This window comes from Pleurodeles waltl, chromosome 5 (assembly GCF_031143425.1).
Source record: "Pleurodeles waltl isolate 20211129_DDA chromosome 5, aPleWal1.hap1.20221129, whole genome shotgun sequence".
Lineage (NCBI taxonomy): Eukaryota > Metazoa > Chordata > Amphibia > Caudata > Salamandridae > Pleurodeles > Pleurodeles waltl.
Window position 1 is genome coordinate 345,029,004 of NC_090444.1, and position 12,764 is coordinate 345,041,767.

The 12,764-nt window shown below is 40.0% G+C and overlaps 1 protein-coding gene across 1 annotated transcript in view; it reads right to left on the reverse strand.

Moving 5' to 3' along the window:
* PCSK2 (proprotein convertase subtilisin/kexin type 2) overlaps positions 1-12,764 on the reverse strand; it is a 1,091,080-nt gene that overhangs the window by 804,069 nt on the left and 274,247 nt on the right. Inside the window, exon 2 of the mRNA XM_069234088.1 lies at positions 7,679-7,783. Coding sequence (XP_069090189.1) covers positions 7,679-7,783 — 105 coding nt within the window. The remainder of the gene's footprint in view (positions 1-7,678; positions 7,784-12,764) is intronic.

The following is a 12,764-nucleotide window of genomic DNA, read 5'->3' on the forward strand; positions in this document are numbered from 1 at the left end:
TTAACATAGATTCTAAAATCTTTACAAACATTCTAGCCTCCTGACTGAGTGCATGCATACAAGGCCTGGTAGACCCAGATCAAACTGAGTTTAGACCCAAGAGAAGCTGTAGCAATAACACCAAACAGCTTTTACATCTCATAAATAAAACAAACTGCTCCCGAATCACAGCCCTCTTGTTACTGATCAACGCTGAGAAGGCATTTTATAGGCTACACTCGCCCTTCCTCCAACTTGTCCTTGCACTGGCGGGAGTAACTATCCACTTCCGCAAATGGATTTGGTGCAGTTTCTCTGGCCCCACTGCATCTATAAAGGTCAATGGCATACTGTACAGACCCTTTGACACAGCGAGGGGAACAAGACATGGGTTCCCATTGCACCCTCTTTCATTTGTTATCTAAATGGAATCCTTAGCACGACCAAATGCATGTGAACCCACATATTAAGGGCATTACTATGGGACACCAAGAGCACAAATCGCCCTTCATGCAGATGACGTAATGATTACGATTACTCAACCCCACCCTCCTCTACGCCGCTGCTCCTTGCAAGAGTTGGAGGCCTTCAGCTAGGTCTCTGGCTTTAAAGTAAATATACAGACTCAAGCCCTCAGACTCTCAGGCATTCAACCACACTATTCCCCAAGGAACTAGACTCAAATTAGAGAGCCTCTTCCCATTCCCATGGGCAAACCAAAGGATTCAATACTTAGGCATTCAAATTCACCCTACCATAGAAAAGACTACAGTGTGTAACTATACGGCCCTGCTGGTGAACCCTCAGTCAGAGGTACAGTCCAGGTGAGGTGGCCCCATAGCTTGGCTGGGTAGAATAGCAGCAATTAAGATGACTTTCCTCCCAAAAATTCTCTATGTAATGCAAACCCCTCCCCTGCAGGAACCCATACATATACTCAAGAAACTTCAACAACTGATGTAAAATTAAATTTGGGATGGCAAAAAGGAGCACATAGCCAGGAATCATATTTACCTGCCCATAGCAGAGGGGACCTGGATATTCCCCATCTACTGCTCTACAATCAAACGTCATAGTTAAGATCTATGATGGAATTAAATAGACCATGCACAGAAAAGCATTGGTGTTTTATAGACCAAGCAATCGCTGGCATCCACATATGGAAGATACCATGGCTTCTCAAAAAATCTCGCCTACCATGAGTTTTCATTTCCCCAGTAGTAAGGGCCACTGTAGGGATGTCGGACCAGGTTAAAATGGCCAAGAAAAGTTCCATACGTATCTCACCACTAATGCCTACTATGGGCAACCCATATTTTCCTCCAGTAATGCATTTTATGGCATTCCTGCCACGGCAATAGGCCAACTGTAAAGGATAGGAGACCCATTTGACCAGCAAGACCTTCTTGACTTTACACAAGTCAGATCAGACTAGGGCATTAATGCTCAAAGTATGGGTGTGAGCCGCAAATGGCCCCTGTGACCTTTACAGGTTGCAGTGAGAAATGAACGGATCAATTAACTCCAACACACAAAATGGCACCCGTATCGGCACCTTCAGGTGAAAAAGTACATAATCTCACCCAGGCCCCGTTTCAGCCTGCAATCCGCTTGGCACTAGTCCCAGCTTCACCTCCCCCCAGGCAATCATAGCAGTCACAATTAGCTCATGAGCTGCAAAGGCAGGACGCAGTAAGTGTGCACTCACCACCTCAGACTAGATAAGAAAATGACATGGGCATAGTTTCAATTGTGCTACCCATGCAGGGCCTCAATTCAATAAATACAAACTACCCTACAACACGCCTATTCCAAATCCTCCTAGAACCCATCCTGGTTGAAAACAGAGACTTTAAGGCCATGGAGGCCCAAGAAACAGCAGTGCAGCACCAGGGATTAGACAAAATAGATGAGATAATACAACAGATACCAGAGTGAATAAAAGAAGTCGAATAGAAGGTATGTGATCTTGAGGATTGTTTTCTTACCTGGGACAAAGACACTGTCAGCATCAAAAAGAAGCTAGAGGCCTCTCAAATCAAATAGATGAATTGGGGAACTACACAAGAAGATCAAATCTGCATTTTGTGGGGATCCAGGAAGGGGCAGAAAATGTGTGTTTGTGTGGGGCGGGGATGGTGAGAGCCCACTCCAGTTCCTGGAACCTATATCCTTGAGGATGTGTCAATGGATCTTACCGTCATATGAGCCCATTGGGTCCCCGCTCAACGCATATCAAATGCAAAGTATCCCTAAACAATGATTGTCAATTTTACGGATTATCGTTTCAAGGAAGAAATTCTCACCAAAGCAATTCAAAAGTTATTTCTGTTGAGTTCTGAAGTCATTTCTTTATAATCAGCGACTGGGTGTGTCATCACTTTATTGCTGTTGGCATGTGCTGACTTGCCTCGTTAATGGTCAGTGTGGCCTTTTCCTGAAACTGTCGCTCAGAATTGTGGAAAATTCATGCAAAGCATTGCAGCAACTAAAGCTGCTGTGCTGTGTTACATGAAAGGGAGAGAGCAGAACAGAGCCATTTCTACTGTTTGCTTCCCCCCCTTTGGTGTTGCATTTTAGGTTGCCATATGCCAATGCACGCAACCTTGCACCATAATGCAAGGGTTTGTGCACTCTGTAAGAAATATATTTTGTACTGGAAGGGGACCTTTACAGTACAAAACCTATCCTAAGTGATCCTTTAACACTTTCCTGCTTTGTATGTGTGCTGTGTAATGTAGCACACGTGCAAATTAGAAAAATGAGGAGAAATAAAACCCTTTCTCCTTGTTATGCCTGTCTCGAAGAGGTGCAGGATTTTGGCATACATCCCGGTCTACAAATTTTTTTAGATAGGGTTTTGCATTAAAACCCATGGTTGGTTACATGGGAATTGCCATGTGTCCCCCATTGAAAGCTCCAAGGCAACGCAAAGTAGTGCACAGCAGAATTTTGCATTTACTTTAGGAAATTATCAAAAGAAATAGAAAATCCCCAAATGACACTTTGCATCAGGTTTGGGTTACAAAAGTAATTCAAACCTTGTGCAAAGTATTAGTAAATCTGGATCAGGGCATCTGAGGGTGGCAGTTATTATTCTTTATCAAGCCATTGAGTTGCACTCTTTGCAGGACCTTTGAATGGTGGGTTGCGGAGGTGTTTCTGGTTCCTCTCCATCCCTTGTTCTGGTTGCAACACTTAAGCATCAAATTTAAGACTCTGTCAAAGAGACCTTTCACACAGGAGGCGATCAGTCCACTTCCTCATGTCCTTTTCCTGCGTGGGTGACTGTAGACTTTGAGTTACATATCTATATACAAATATTTTTTCCACTTTCTAAATTATACTCATTAGTACACTTATTTATAGCTTGTTTTCAATTAAAATTGTGTTTTTACTCAATAAATCGTTTTAAGTCTGGAAAATCTCTGTTTTTTATTTTTCTCAAGACTAGCTGTATTTAAATTTTGTCACCATGTCTTGATGGAGTCCTGTTACGAAACAGGATGATGAACAGATTTTTAGGGACACTTGAACGCCTTTATCAGGGAATCAGATCAGCAAGGCACGGCTAATTCAGACATTCCTAAGAATTTAGCGGTGTAAATCCAAAAAATATTGTCCCAGAGACCCTCTCACCCTCTTACTCATCAATTAAAAAGCAGTAGGGAGGAATAGTCCATTGCCTTTGGATGATTATTTCGGTAATTTGGAAGGATAGAATCATAATAGACCTATTATTTGTTATATACAATTCCTTGCTATCTGCTGTCATTAATTCATGGCCTTCTGACCGAAAGGCTTCTAATACAGCTGTTACAACAGACCTTCCAATACGAGTAGTTCATTTACAGAACAAAAATGACTTAATGGATCAGTAAAACCGCAACGCTAATGGGAATGAGATTTATTGACATTCAGATTATGTCATCTAGTGTAGGCCTTCAGAGAAGAAGTGGAAAAAATCTCTAAATTAATGTAATAAGTCTCTTTTCAAATAACTAATGTTTTTGTATTAGTCTCCCTCTTCTTATATATTACATCCTAATTCAACAGAGTAGGTCCTTTCAGATTATGTGGCACAGTACATTTCTGCTAAATTGGGACAACCCTAATTAAGCTCACCCATAATAAACTATGATTAGAATGCGTTTGTCCTTCTTTATATAATAATATGTCAAAGACTCCCTCTATCAATCCAAACATGTTACGTTTTTCACTAGATTTAGAAAAGACTTAAAGCAGGGCACGGATCGAGCTTAGGTTAATTGCAAAGACAGGTTATTGGATTTAGCAGGTCCTCCTATGAGAATCCTGGACCGACCAGAGGAGGCAGGGCAGCAGAGTTACTCAACTATTTTATCGAATTGGGCACAGAGGGAAATGTTCCCTCTGAAAGCAAGACGGAAAAGTCTCTTATAGAAAGTAGATCTGAAATTGGGAAATATGGCTTCGGAAGAGGAGGGCCACAGGTGAATGGTCTTCATTTTGTGATACTGAGGGAGCGTAGCACCTATACTCAAAATTAACATGAGAGGTTTATGAATTAACGCATAATATTGCAGCATAGAAAATGTATTAGTGTGTATTTGCTAAATGTGTGCTTGAAATGTGCCCACGGGGAGTGGCCGTCAATATATACAATGATTAATGAAACTGACTAATAATGAAATAATGAGAAGTTAATGTATGATTTTATACTAATATTAAGGGTTATATGTTAAAGATTTGCTAATAAATCATTAGGCCTTAGTTAGCATGAGTCGAGGCCTAGCTGCCCGGTTTCATATTAAATGTGTTTTTCTCACGTGCAGTGTGCTGACTTGCTGAAGGACGCTTACTCGTACTTTTCCAAAAGCTAGAGGATGTATGTAACCGTAGTAGATCCGTTCTCATGAGATTTGACTTGCTCAAGGAAACATTTTTGCTGAATGCAACAGTGTAGACTTGTTACAGGTACAAGGTCGCCTAAACCGGTACAGACAATGGAACCACTGACTAGGGATGCGAAAGGACCACAAGAGTATGAAATCATACCGGACATTCTACCCGATGGAGACGTCAATCACAAGAACCAATAATCTACGTGAGAACTGTTATGGGGTGACAATTTTGATGATACCACTGGAGAGTCATTGGATGGAGATAATAGTGCGCCAACCTCACCCAATTAGAAATTAAGGTACTGTACAACAAGAAAGGGATAAAAACATTTGACACAAGGGGATGGGAGTTCCAGAGAAGCCATTCTTGCTGTTACCTAGACACTTTGTCGTTCTGCCTAAAACTTTGCTGTATGATTCTTTGAATCATTCTTACCCTACTTACCTTGCCTGTTTATACTTTACCTCCTTATGAGGGAAGTACCCTTTTTATCCTGCTTTGATGAACTCTGCTGTGTTTCTCGGCTGATGGTGAATCAACTGATGTCTTGAGGACGAAGATTGGCTCTGTCTGCTGACCCATTACGGAGGGTAACTATATAATGACGAAATGTGATTGTCTGTTTGCCTTTTCTTTCTAGGTACCAACTGCTACTTTTGACAGAGACCTTAGCTAGAGGTTTTTCCAAATTGATGTTGCCAAATTGTTTTGCATGAAGCCCAACATGCCAATGCTGATTCGAGGTTAGTTAAGGGGTTCATTAAACGGACGCAAATAGACAAATGACTGAATCTATGCTTTGTTGAATAACGTGCTAATAACACTCTGCTGGGGTTAATTCATGTTGACGTCGTGCTATGTTCTAATGTTTGTGATCTTTGCTTTGATGAAGTCTTATTCAAGTTGCCAAATTACGACAATGTTGATGTGTTTCTTGGTTTTGAGACTAATAAACTTGCTATTAGAATTGTAATCAATAGGGAATAAATAACACAAATATTACTAAACTGGTGTGGTTATTCATGACTGAAAGGTCATGGTGGTTTCCGAGTCTTATTGATGACGTTATTGACATATTGATTGACATGTTGATCAGTTATCTCGTCCTAAGGTGTCTTCAATCAGGGTCAAAAGATTCATTGGCCTAAAACGAGTCCCAGAGTGAATAAATTAGCTAGAAAGGGACGCGTTAGCAATACCTTCTTCAAGGAAATGAGCAATTGCCTCAATTGATAAGGCACAATTTCAGAAATGAAGACATTTTTGATCTCAATATTTTAGAAAGGCAGCAAAAGAAGGAGCTGCTTTGCCGCCATGACTCCTCACGATGTAGCAATCTGTAGGAGTTCTTATGATTATCAATAGGAACTCAAACCACAATTATTTCCACATGAGGCCGAGTTTACTGGAACCACAGTCATCAAGAAAGAGGAGGTCAAGCTACAGGCAAACCTTTTCAATCTTCCCCTATTTCCAGTAGGGGGTCGTCCAGCACATTTCTTTCCCACTTGGATTCTGCAAATGGTTCAAGTTCATGAAGCCTGTGGTTTTTCACTTGAGGTTTCAAGAAATAGGTTTGACTGTCTATTGAGACAATTTTCACTAGTTAACTCAAGACAGAAACCTTTTGTTACAACTTAACACTCTCACAACATTACACAGAAATGTTTTGCGTGTGATTCGTATAGAAGAGGTTTCAGAAAAAAAGACGTAATGGATACAGGCAATCTGGTTGGTGCTCTTCTGCACACTGAAGAGGGGTTTTTTGTACATTCTCATTATGCATATTTACAAAACACAGCTACATGAAAAAAGCTTCATACAACAACACACTTTGTATTCTGTGCCACATGGAAATTAGGTGATCTTCCCAAAATGCCACAATTGCTTGTAATGCTGCTAAATCAGATTAGAACCCATATCTCAATTTTCCAAGGTAATCAAAAAATTGTTAGATGACATCTTCAATATATATCAGCATCCCACAATGGGTAATGTTTTTCTCACATGCATAAACTGTCAGTTTTCTCTCTATTTTTCCCAAACATTTTATTTTATGTAGCTGCCTGTTAACTGGAACTCTGGTTTTATGTTCATTTATCATTTTGCAAGTGTTAAGAGGGGGATGCTGATGGACAACCAACATATGGATATTCCCATATTTACATACTTTCATTTAGTGTTTGGATATGGTGTACCCCCATAGAATCATGGGAATTACTTCAGAAGTCATTACACCTCAACCACTACATTTTGAATCATTAAATCCACACATAACCCCTGCTACATCAGGAGTCACTACATCACATCAGACATTAGTAAGTAGTGAAATGTAAAAATATGTCCATAACCTTTTCTATGATATATATATATATATATATATACATATATATATATATATATACACACACACACACACACACACATAATTAACTGTGTTTTGATTCTTTGTGATGTAATGATCTACATCCCTTGAACATAGGACATGCTCATCTTGAGAAAGGCAACTAAACTGATGGCTTTACAGGGAATATTTTTTCGAATGCAGAGTATTTCAAGCAGGAAGTGCTACACCTTGAACATTATAATGAAAGCAAGCATCTGATTAAGACCAAAGAGCAGAAAGCAAAATGAGTTGGCTCAATTGACTCTTACACAATTAAAGTAAAAATAATAGCTTTTTTAGCCACAGGAAAATCATGCAAAAATAGGCAGTTTCTGGTAAAGTCATGAATCTAGAATTATAGCTCAGATCTTCCAATACACTAGTCTGCATATGGTCCTACATGTTGGAACTATGTCTGAATCAACATACCCGCAAATCCTTCGCCAAATGGTGAACATGATGGACACTGCGTTTTCTTCTGGTCTTGGCAATATCATCATGATAAAAATGGTACAAGTCTTCTGCAAACGGAAGCTGAGAGAGGGACAAAATAAACATCAGAATTGTAAGATTTGAGCCACACTAAGAGTGTTTACTTTTAAGTCAAACATCAGAAACTGGCAAGCTATGTCTGTCAACGTACATGCCTTCATTTATAACATTTATCAGACTAAATGACAACGCCACTAACTTTCAGATTAATGTACAGTAGCTTTCATTATTCTCCTCTAAAGATCAAGCATCAATCAAATTAAAGCACAATGTTTGACAAAAATCAACAAGGCTTTTTGATTTTTGGTACATTATGCCTGATTGATGGTCATCATAGCAGACACAAAGAATACTGTCTAGAATAAGACTTATTTTGCAGACAGTGTTCCTAGTACAGGAAAAGTTGCAATATATCATGCATATGCTGCCTGTAAATATTACAGAGGATGATCATTTATAATACTTTTATCCCTGCTAATTTATGTCGGCACACTGATATTAACTGCTAACAAATGTGGTGCTCTGGAGGTTATGAGTTTAAATCCTGGAAAGGTAGACTCAGCCTTTCATCTTTCATGAGTTCTTAAATTGAATGCCATAAATCTCTTTCCAATGCTTGTGTATTTCATACTGCTCCCTCTTTTGCTAGGTCATGTTGTACATGTATCAAAAGTGCGCGGACAAGGCTAGGAACACTAAAGCTTTTGCATGCCACACTCCAGTGGTGCTCACACTGTAATATCTTTCATGCTTGGGAACTGGCATTGTGGATTGTTTGTGAGGTGGCTAATATGACCAGAGGAAGAAGGTGACATCTACTATATGTCCATCCACTACTATAACTAGGATTGGTGCTAATTTTTAATTCATCAGCCTGGCCAGCCCTGAGCTCCGGTTGCCTCATGGTTGAAGTAAGAAGCCCCTCCAAGAAGTTCCTGAGGAGTGCATGCTGCGGGTACCCAAGCATGTTCAAGCCCATACCCGTCTGCTCCAGCTGCAGTAGGATGGAAAGACTGAAGAGATACGGTAAGAGAAGCACTGTGCTGGGGGGCTATCAAATCTGCCCCTGTTCTACTCTGACTCGCATTCATATGGGTCAACCAAGAAAGCAGGGGCGTAGGCCAAGTCTCTTGCTTGCAGGGATTGTTAGAGAAATGACCAACGAAAGATGAATGATGGGCTTGATGAAGGGTGTTCTACTAATGCCACACCTATACACTTTGACTATATACATATCTTCAAGGTTTGTAAAGGTGCAGTTAAAAAATAGCAAATTGACAAGTCCCTATATACACGTTCCTTGAAGATATAATAATAGCCTATATTCTACACTGATATAGTTGCCGGTTGGTATTTTATTCTGAAGGTGCTCACCATGCTGCTGTAAAATAACTGGGTTAGTGGGCAGCTGCCTGAATGAAACATCTCCCACACTCAGCTATATGTTGAGACTTATAGTTTGCTAGTTTTCATCTTTTTGACTTACTTACATTTTCTCTTATTTGTGCTGTGGAACAATATATAGCAAAACTTTCATCGCAAATTCGCTGTTTGATCAGAGTAATGAAAAAGTCCTTGGTTAGACAGGGGTGCAAAGAAGTCAACTTAGGCTACAATTTCAGCAATGTTTGGCTCAGCAAAGCGATGGAATGTTTCAGTGTTGGAAAGCATGTTAGTTATAAATAATTAGTAACAGAAGTGACTGCAGGAAATGATTTAGATATGGTTCACAATGCACCTCTCTGGAGCTAGGAGCAATTCCACATTGTGAGTGGAAGGATACAGAGTAAAATATGGTTCCAGGTTAATATGTGCTCTATCGAACAAGCATATAAGTGTCATAATATGCACATTTTTGGGAATTAATGTTCTGTAATGTCTGAGTTTTTCAGGGTTGGACAAAGGGTGTCGCTGAAAGGCACGTCCTGCAACCAACTTCAACTGTTCATGCCAAACCGTATTAGCAGCATAGGATGGCCTCCATGGCAGGTTGGGAGCAGGAAAGGGGATGATTGTCGAAGGAAGGTGGAATAGGGCCAAGCCCTGCATTCAAACACTGTTATCAAAGGCATAAGGGCAACCGAGAGATGCAATAACTATGTTCCAGGAATCCCTGCATGAATCTCTACCACCAAGGTGCAGTGACTCTAACAGTGTGGATAGGGCAATTCTTTGAGTGTGTTTGTGGTTGTTGCCTGTCCCTACCATATTCAAAGGATCTTGGAGTTACCAACGAAGTACCAACAAAGTTGGGTGTTGTGTCAGACAGCACCCACCACTATGACGTCCTTTGTGGTCTCTCACAACTTTAATTTCTGCAACCTGCATAAAGGAGAGAGAGAAGAGTAAACCAGAACTCGATTACTGGTCTCTGATGTTCGCTGTATATGGTGGGTGCTCTAACTCACTGAATTAAAGCATATTTTTTTTAATGGCTATCATGCCCCAGGACTGAGCTGGGCTTATACAGTGAGGGTGTGTACCAGTACAAACATAGGCCAAGCACTCTTGGAATAATCCGGCCAATGGTTTCATTCTGGAAGGCAAATTATCATGTTGTTATGTGTGGCTCTCAAAGCGAGCCTCTATCATTTATTTCAGTTTCTGAAAGTCATAACCCCTTGCCATATCATCACAACAGTTGATAAGAAAGTTGGTTATCAAGTGTTATGACATCTTAAAGGCCTTCTAAGGACAGCTGATACAGCTCTTTAAGCCTGTCCACGCAGCTCTGCTTATCTGCTTTGATTGAAAGTGGAAAGCACAGCTGCATGAGGGGGAAGGAAAGGTAGTCAGATTTGGTTAAGGATAGTAAAGTCAGGCACTTTGTAGAAAACCAGAAACCTCTATCTATAACTGGTTTGAGTTGTGGGTTAAGGAATTAGAAATCACTTGAACATGCACCTTTAGTTTGAGTAGTGGGTTAAGGAATTAGAAACACTTAAAGATACACCTTTAATGTTGTGTTTTCTTTTTATGGTGAATTTTTATTTTTACAAAATGTTTGCATCATTTCAGATGGAGAATATTTGAATGTAGCTTAACTATTATTGCAATTATTACAATTTGCATCGAAATAGAAAATTATAGTCTTTAAATTATATATTTTTCAATCTGTCTTTTCATTTGATGGATAATGTTTTTACCCCCTCATTTTGGTTAGGAAAATTTAGAGATATATGAAAAAAAGCATTTTTGTTCCTAATTTGATTTTGTTTCCTGCTTCTAAACTACTGGGCACTTTCTATCATGTGCTATGCATTTATTAAACGTTTTATGGAGTTGTTTATCAGTAAATAAACATATCCTACAGAATAACAGTACGTCTTAGCTATTATCATACTCAGCGTCACATCACTTAATATCCTAAGTACAATTCGGTAAAATCCAATGTTTTGTCCTATCATGACAGCATTTCAAAGGGTGCCTCATTACAACAACTCATATTTGCATAGCTCTAGTGTCTAGTACATTGGTACTCACAAACATTGTTTCAGGGGCCGCAAAGTTTAGTCTGTGATGCGACGAGGGCCGCATTGATGTCAGCAAAGTGGCAGTCTTGGGAGTGGGGGGGGAGGTGGTAAGGTGGGTGTTGTTCATGTGTAATAGGAACCCAGGCCACCCTATGAGTGCAAATAACAACTGACCTGCCTCTTAGTTCACTAATGGCAATGTTGTCAGTGTCTGGAGAAGAATGAATGTTTCTAAATTCATGTTTCAAAAGTATCACTTTAAAAAATACTTCTCAATGCACTGATGTAATATGATGTACTAAATTGAAATGAATCTGCATGTTAATGAAATACACCCTCAGAATTTTGAATTGACCTTATTATATTTTTACACTTTTACTGCAAGATGGCTTTGAAAATGAAGGTGTTCTTATAGTTAAGTAGTGCAGGACGACCTAGTTACTTCCTTTCTTTAACTTCAATCAACCTATAAAGAAATACTTGCCTGTTTATTTCTTTTTTTATGTAAGTAGCGAGTCGAATGAACAGCTGCAGGGTGCTGCTGTTGATCAGGGGGCCTCATATAAAGGTCAAGAGGGCCGCATGCGGCCCCCGGGTCGTACTTGGAGGATCACTGGTCTAGTACAACAAGTGTATTAATACTGCATGCACAGAGAGCTCATTTGGAATTTCTCTGCTATAAGTACATAACAGAATATCACTCATTGCCTCCCTCCATCTCATCTCCCTCACCAACACTATTTACGTGGGGGCAAATATCGCAAGTCTGGGAAGTCTGGGACATGCAACAATTGGATGTAGATCTTATTAGTATATTTGCAGTATGTTACAACATTAAGCCAGTCCTTTGTTACTGGCATTGGCCCACAGCCCATCTCATAACTACTCTCCTTTTTGCCAGCATCAGCGCTAATGTTTATAGTTTCCAATAAAAGTCTAGGTCTTTTACTTATCCTCGGAGGCCAATGGAGCCTACCACTTCGGATATCATTGGTATGGCTTACATTCAACTGGCGGGTATTACATTATGTAAAAACCTATAAGGCAGGAGTCTGTTTATCATGGTTAGATAATTCATTTGTCTGCAATAGAGCTATTGTCCATCCCTCATTGCAGTTTCTAAATCTTTACCCCAGCAATGTCTAGCTTACAGTATCATGTTTCTTATAAAGTATTCCCTTTCAATACATCTAAAAAAGAATGGTGTATATATCATCTAAGGAATGGTGTGTATGTCACGAGTGACTATGGTGGGTGAGCTTGAAGGAGGTGAGGTCATCAGGTTCTGTGGCAGTTGGAGCGGGTGTCAGAGAGGTGCCTGGTGTGATGGACACAGGTTTATCTCCCCCAATAAACGTAGAAAGATTATACATCAAATTGTGTTGTCATCCTTACAACACATTATTTGGCGACTGAAGATGGGATACGCCAGACACCAGAGAAGACCACGAACGTGGGCAGATTGAAACATGTGATGAAACTCAGTGAATGTCCAGAGTGAAGTTCTAATTGCCAAACTCCAGTAAGCGCAACGCGCTAGGAACCATCAC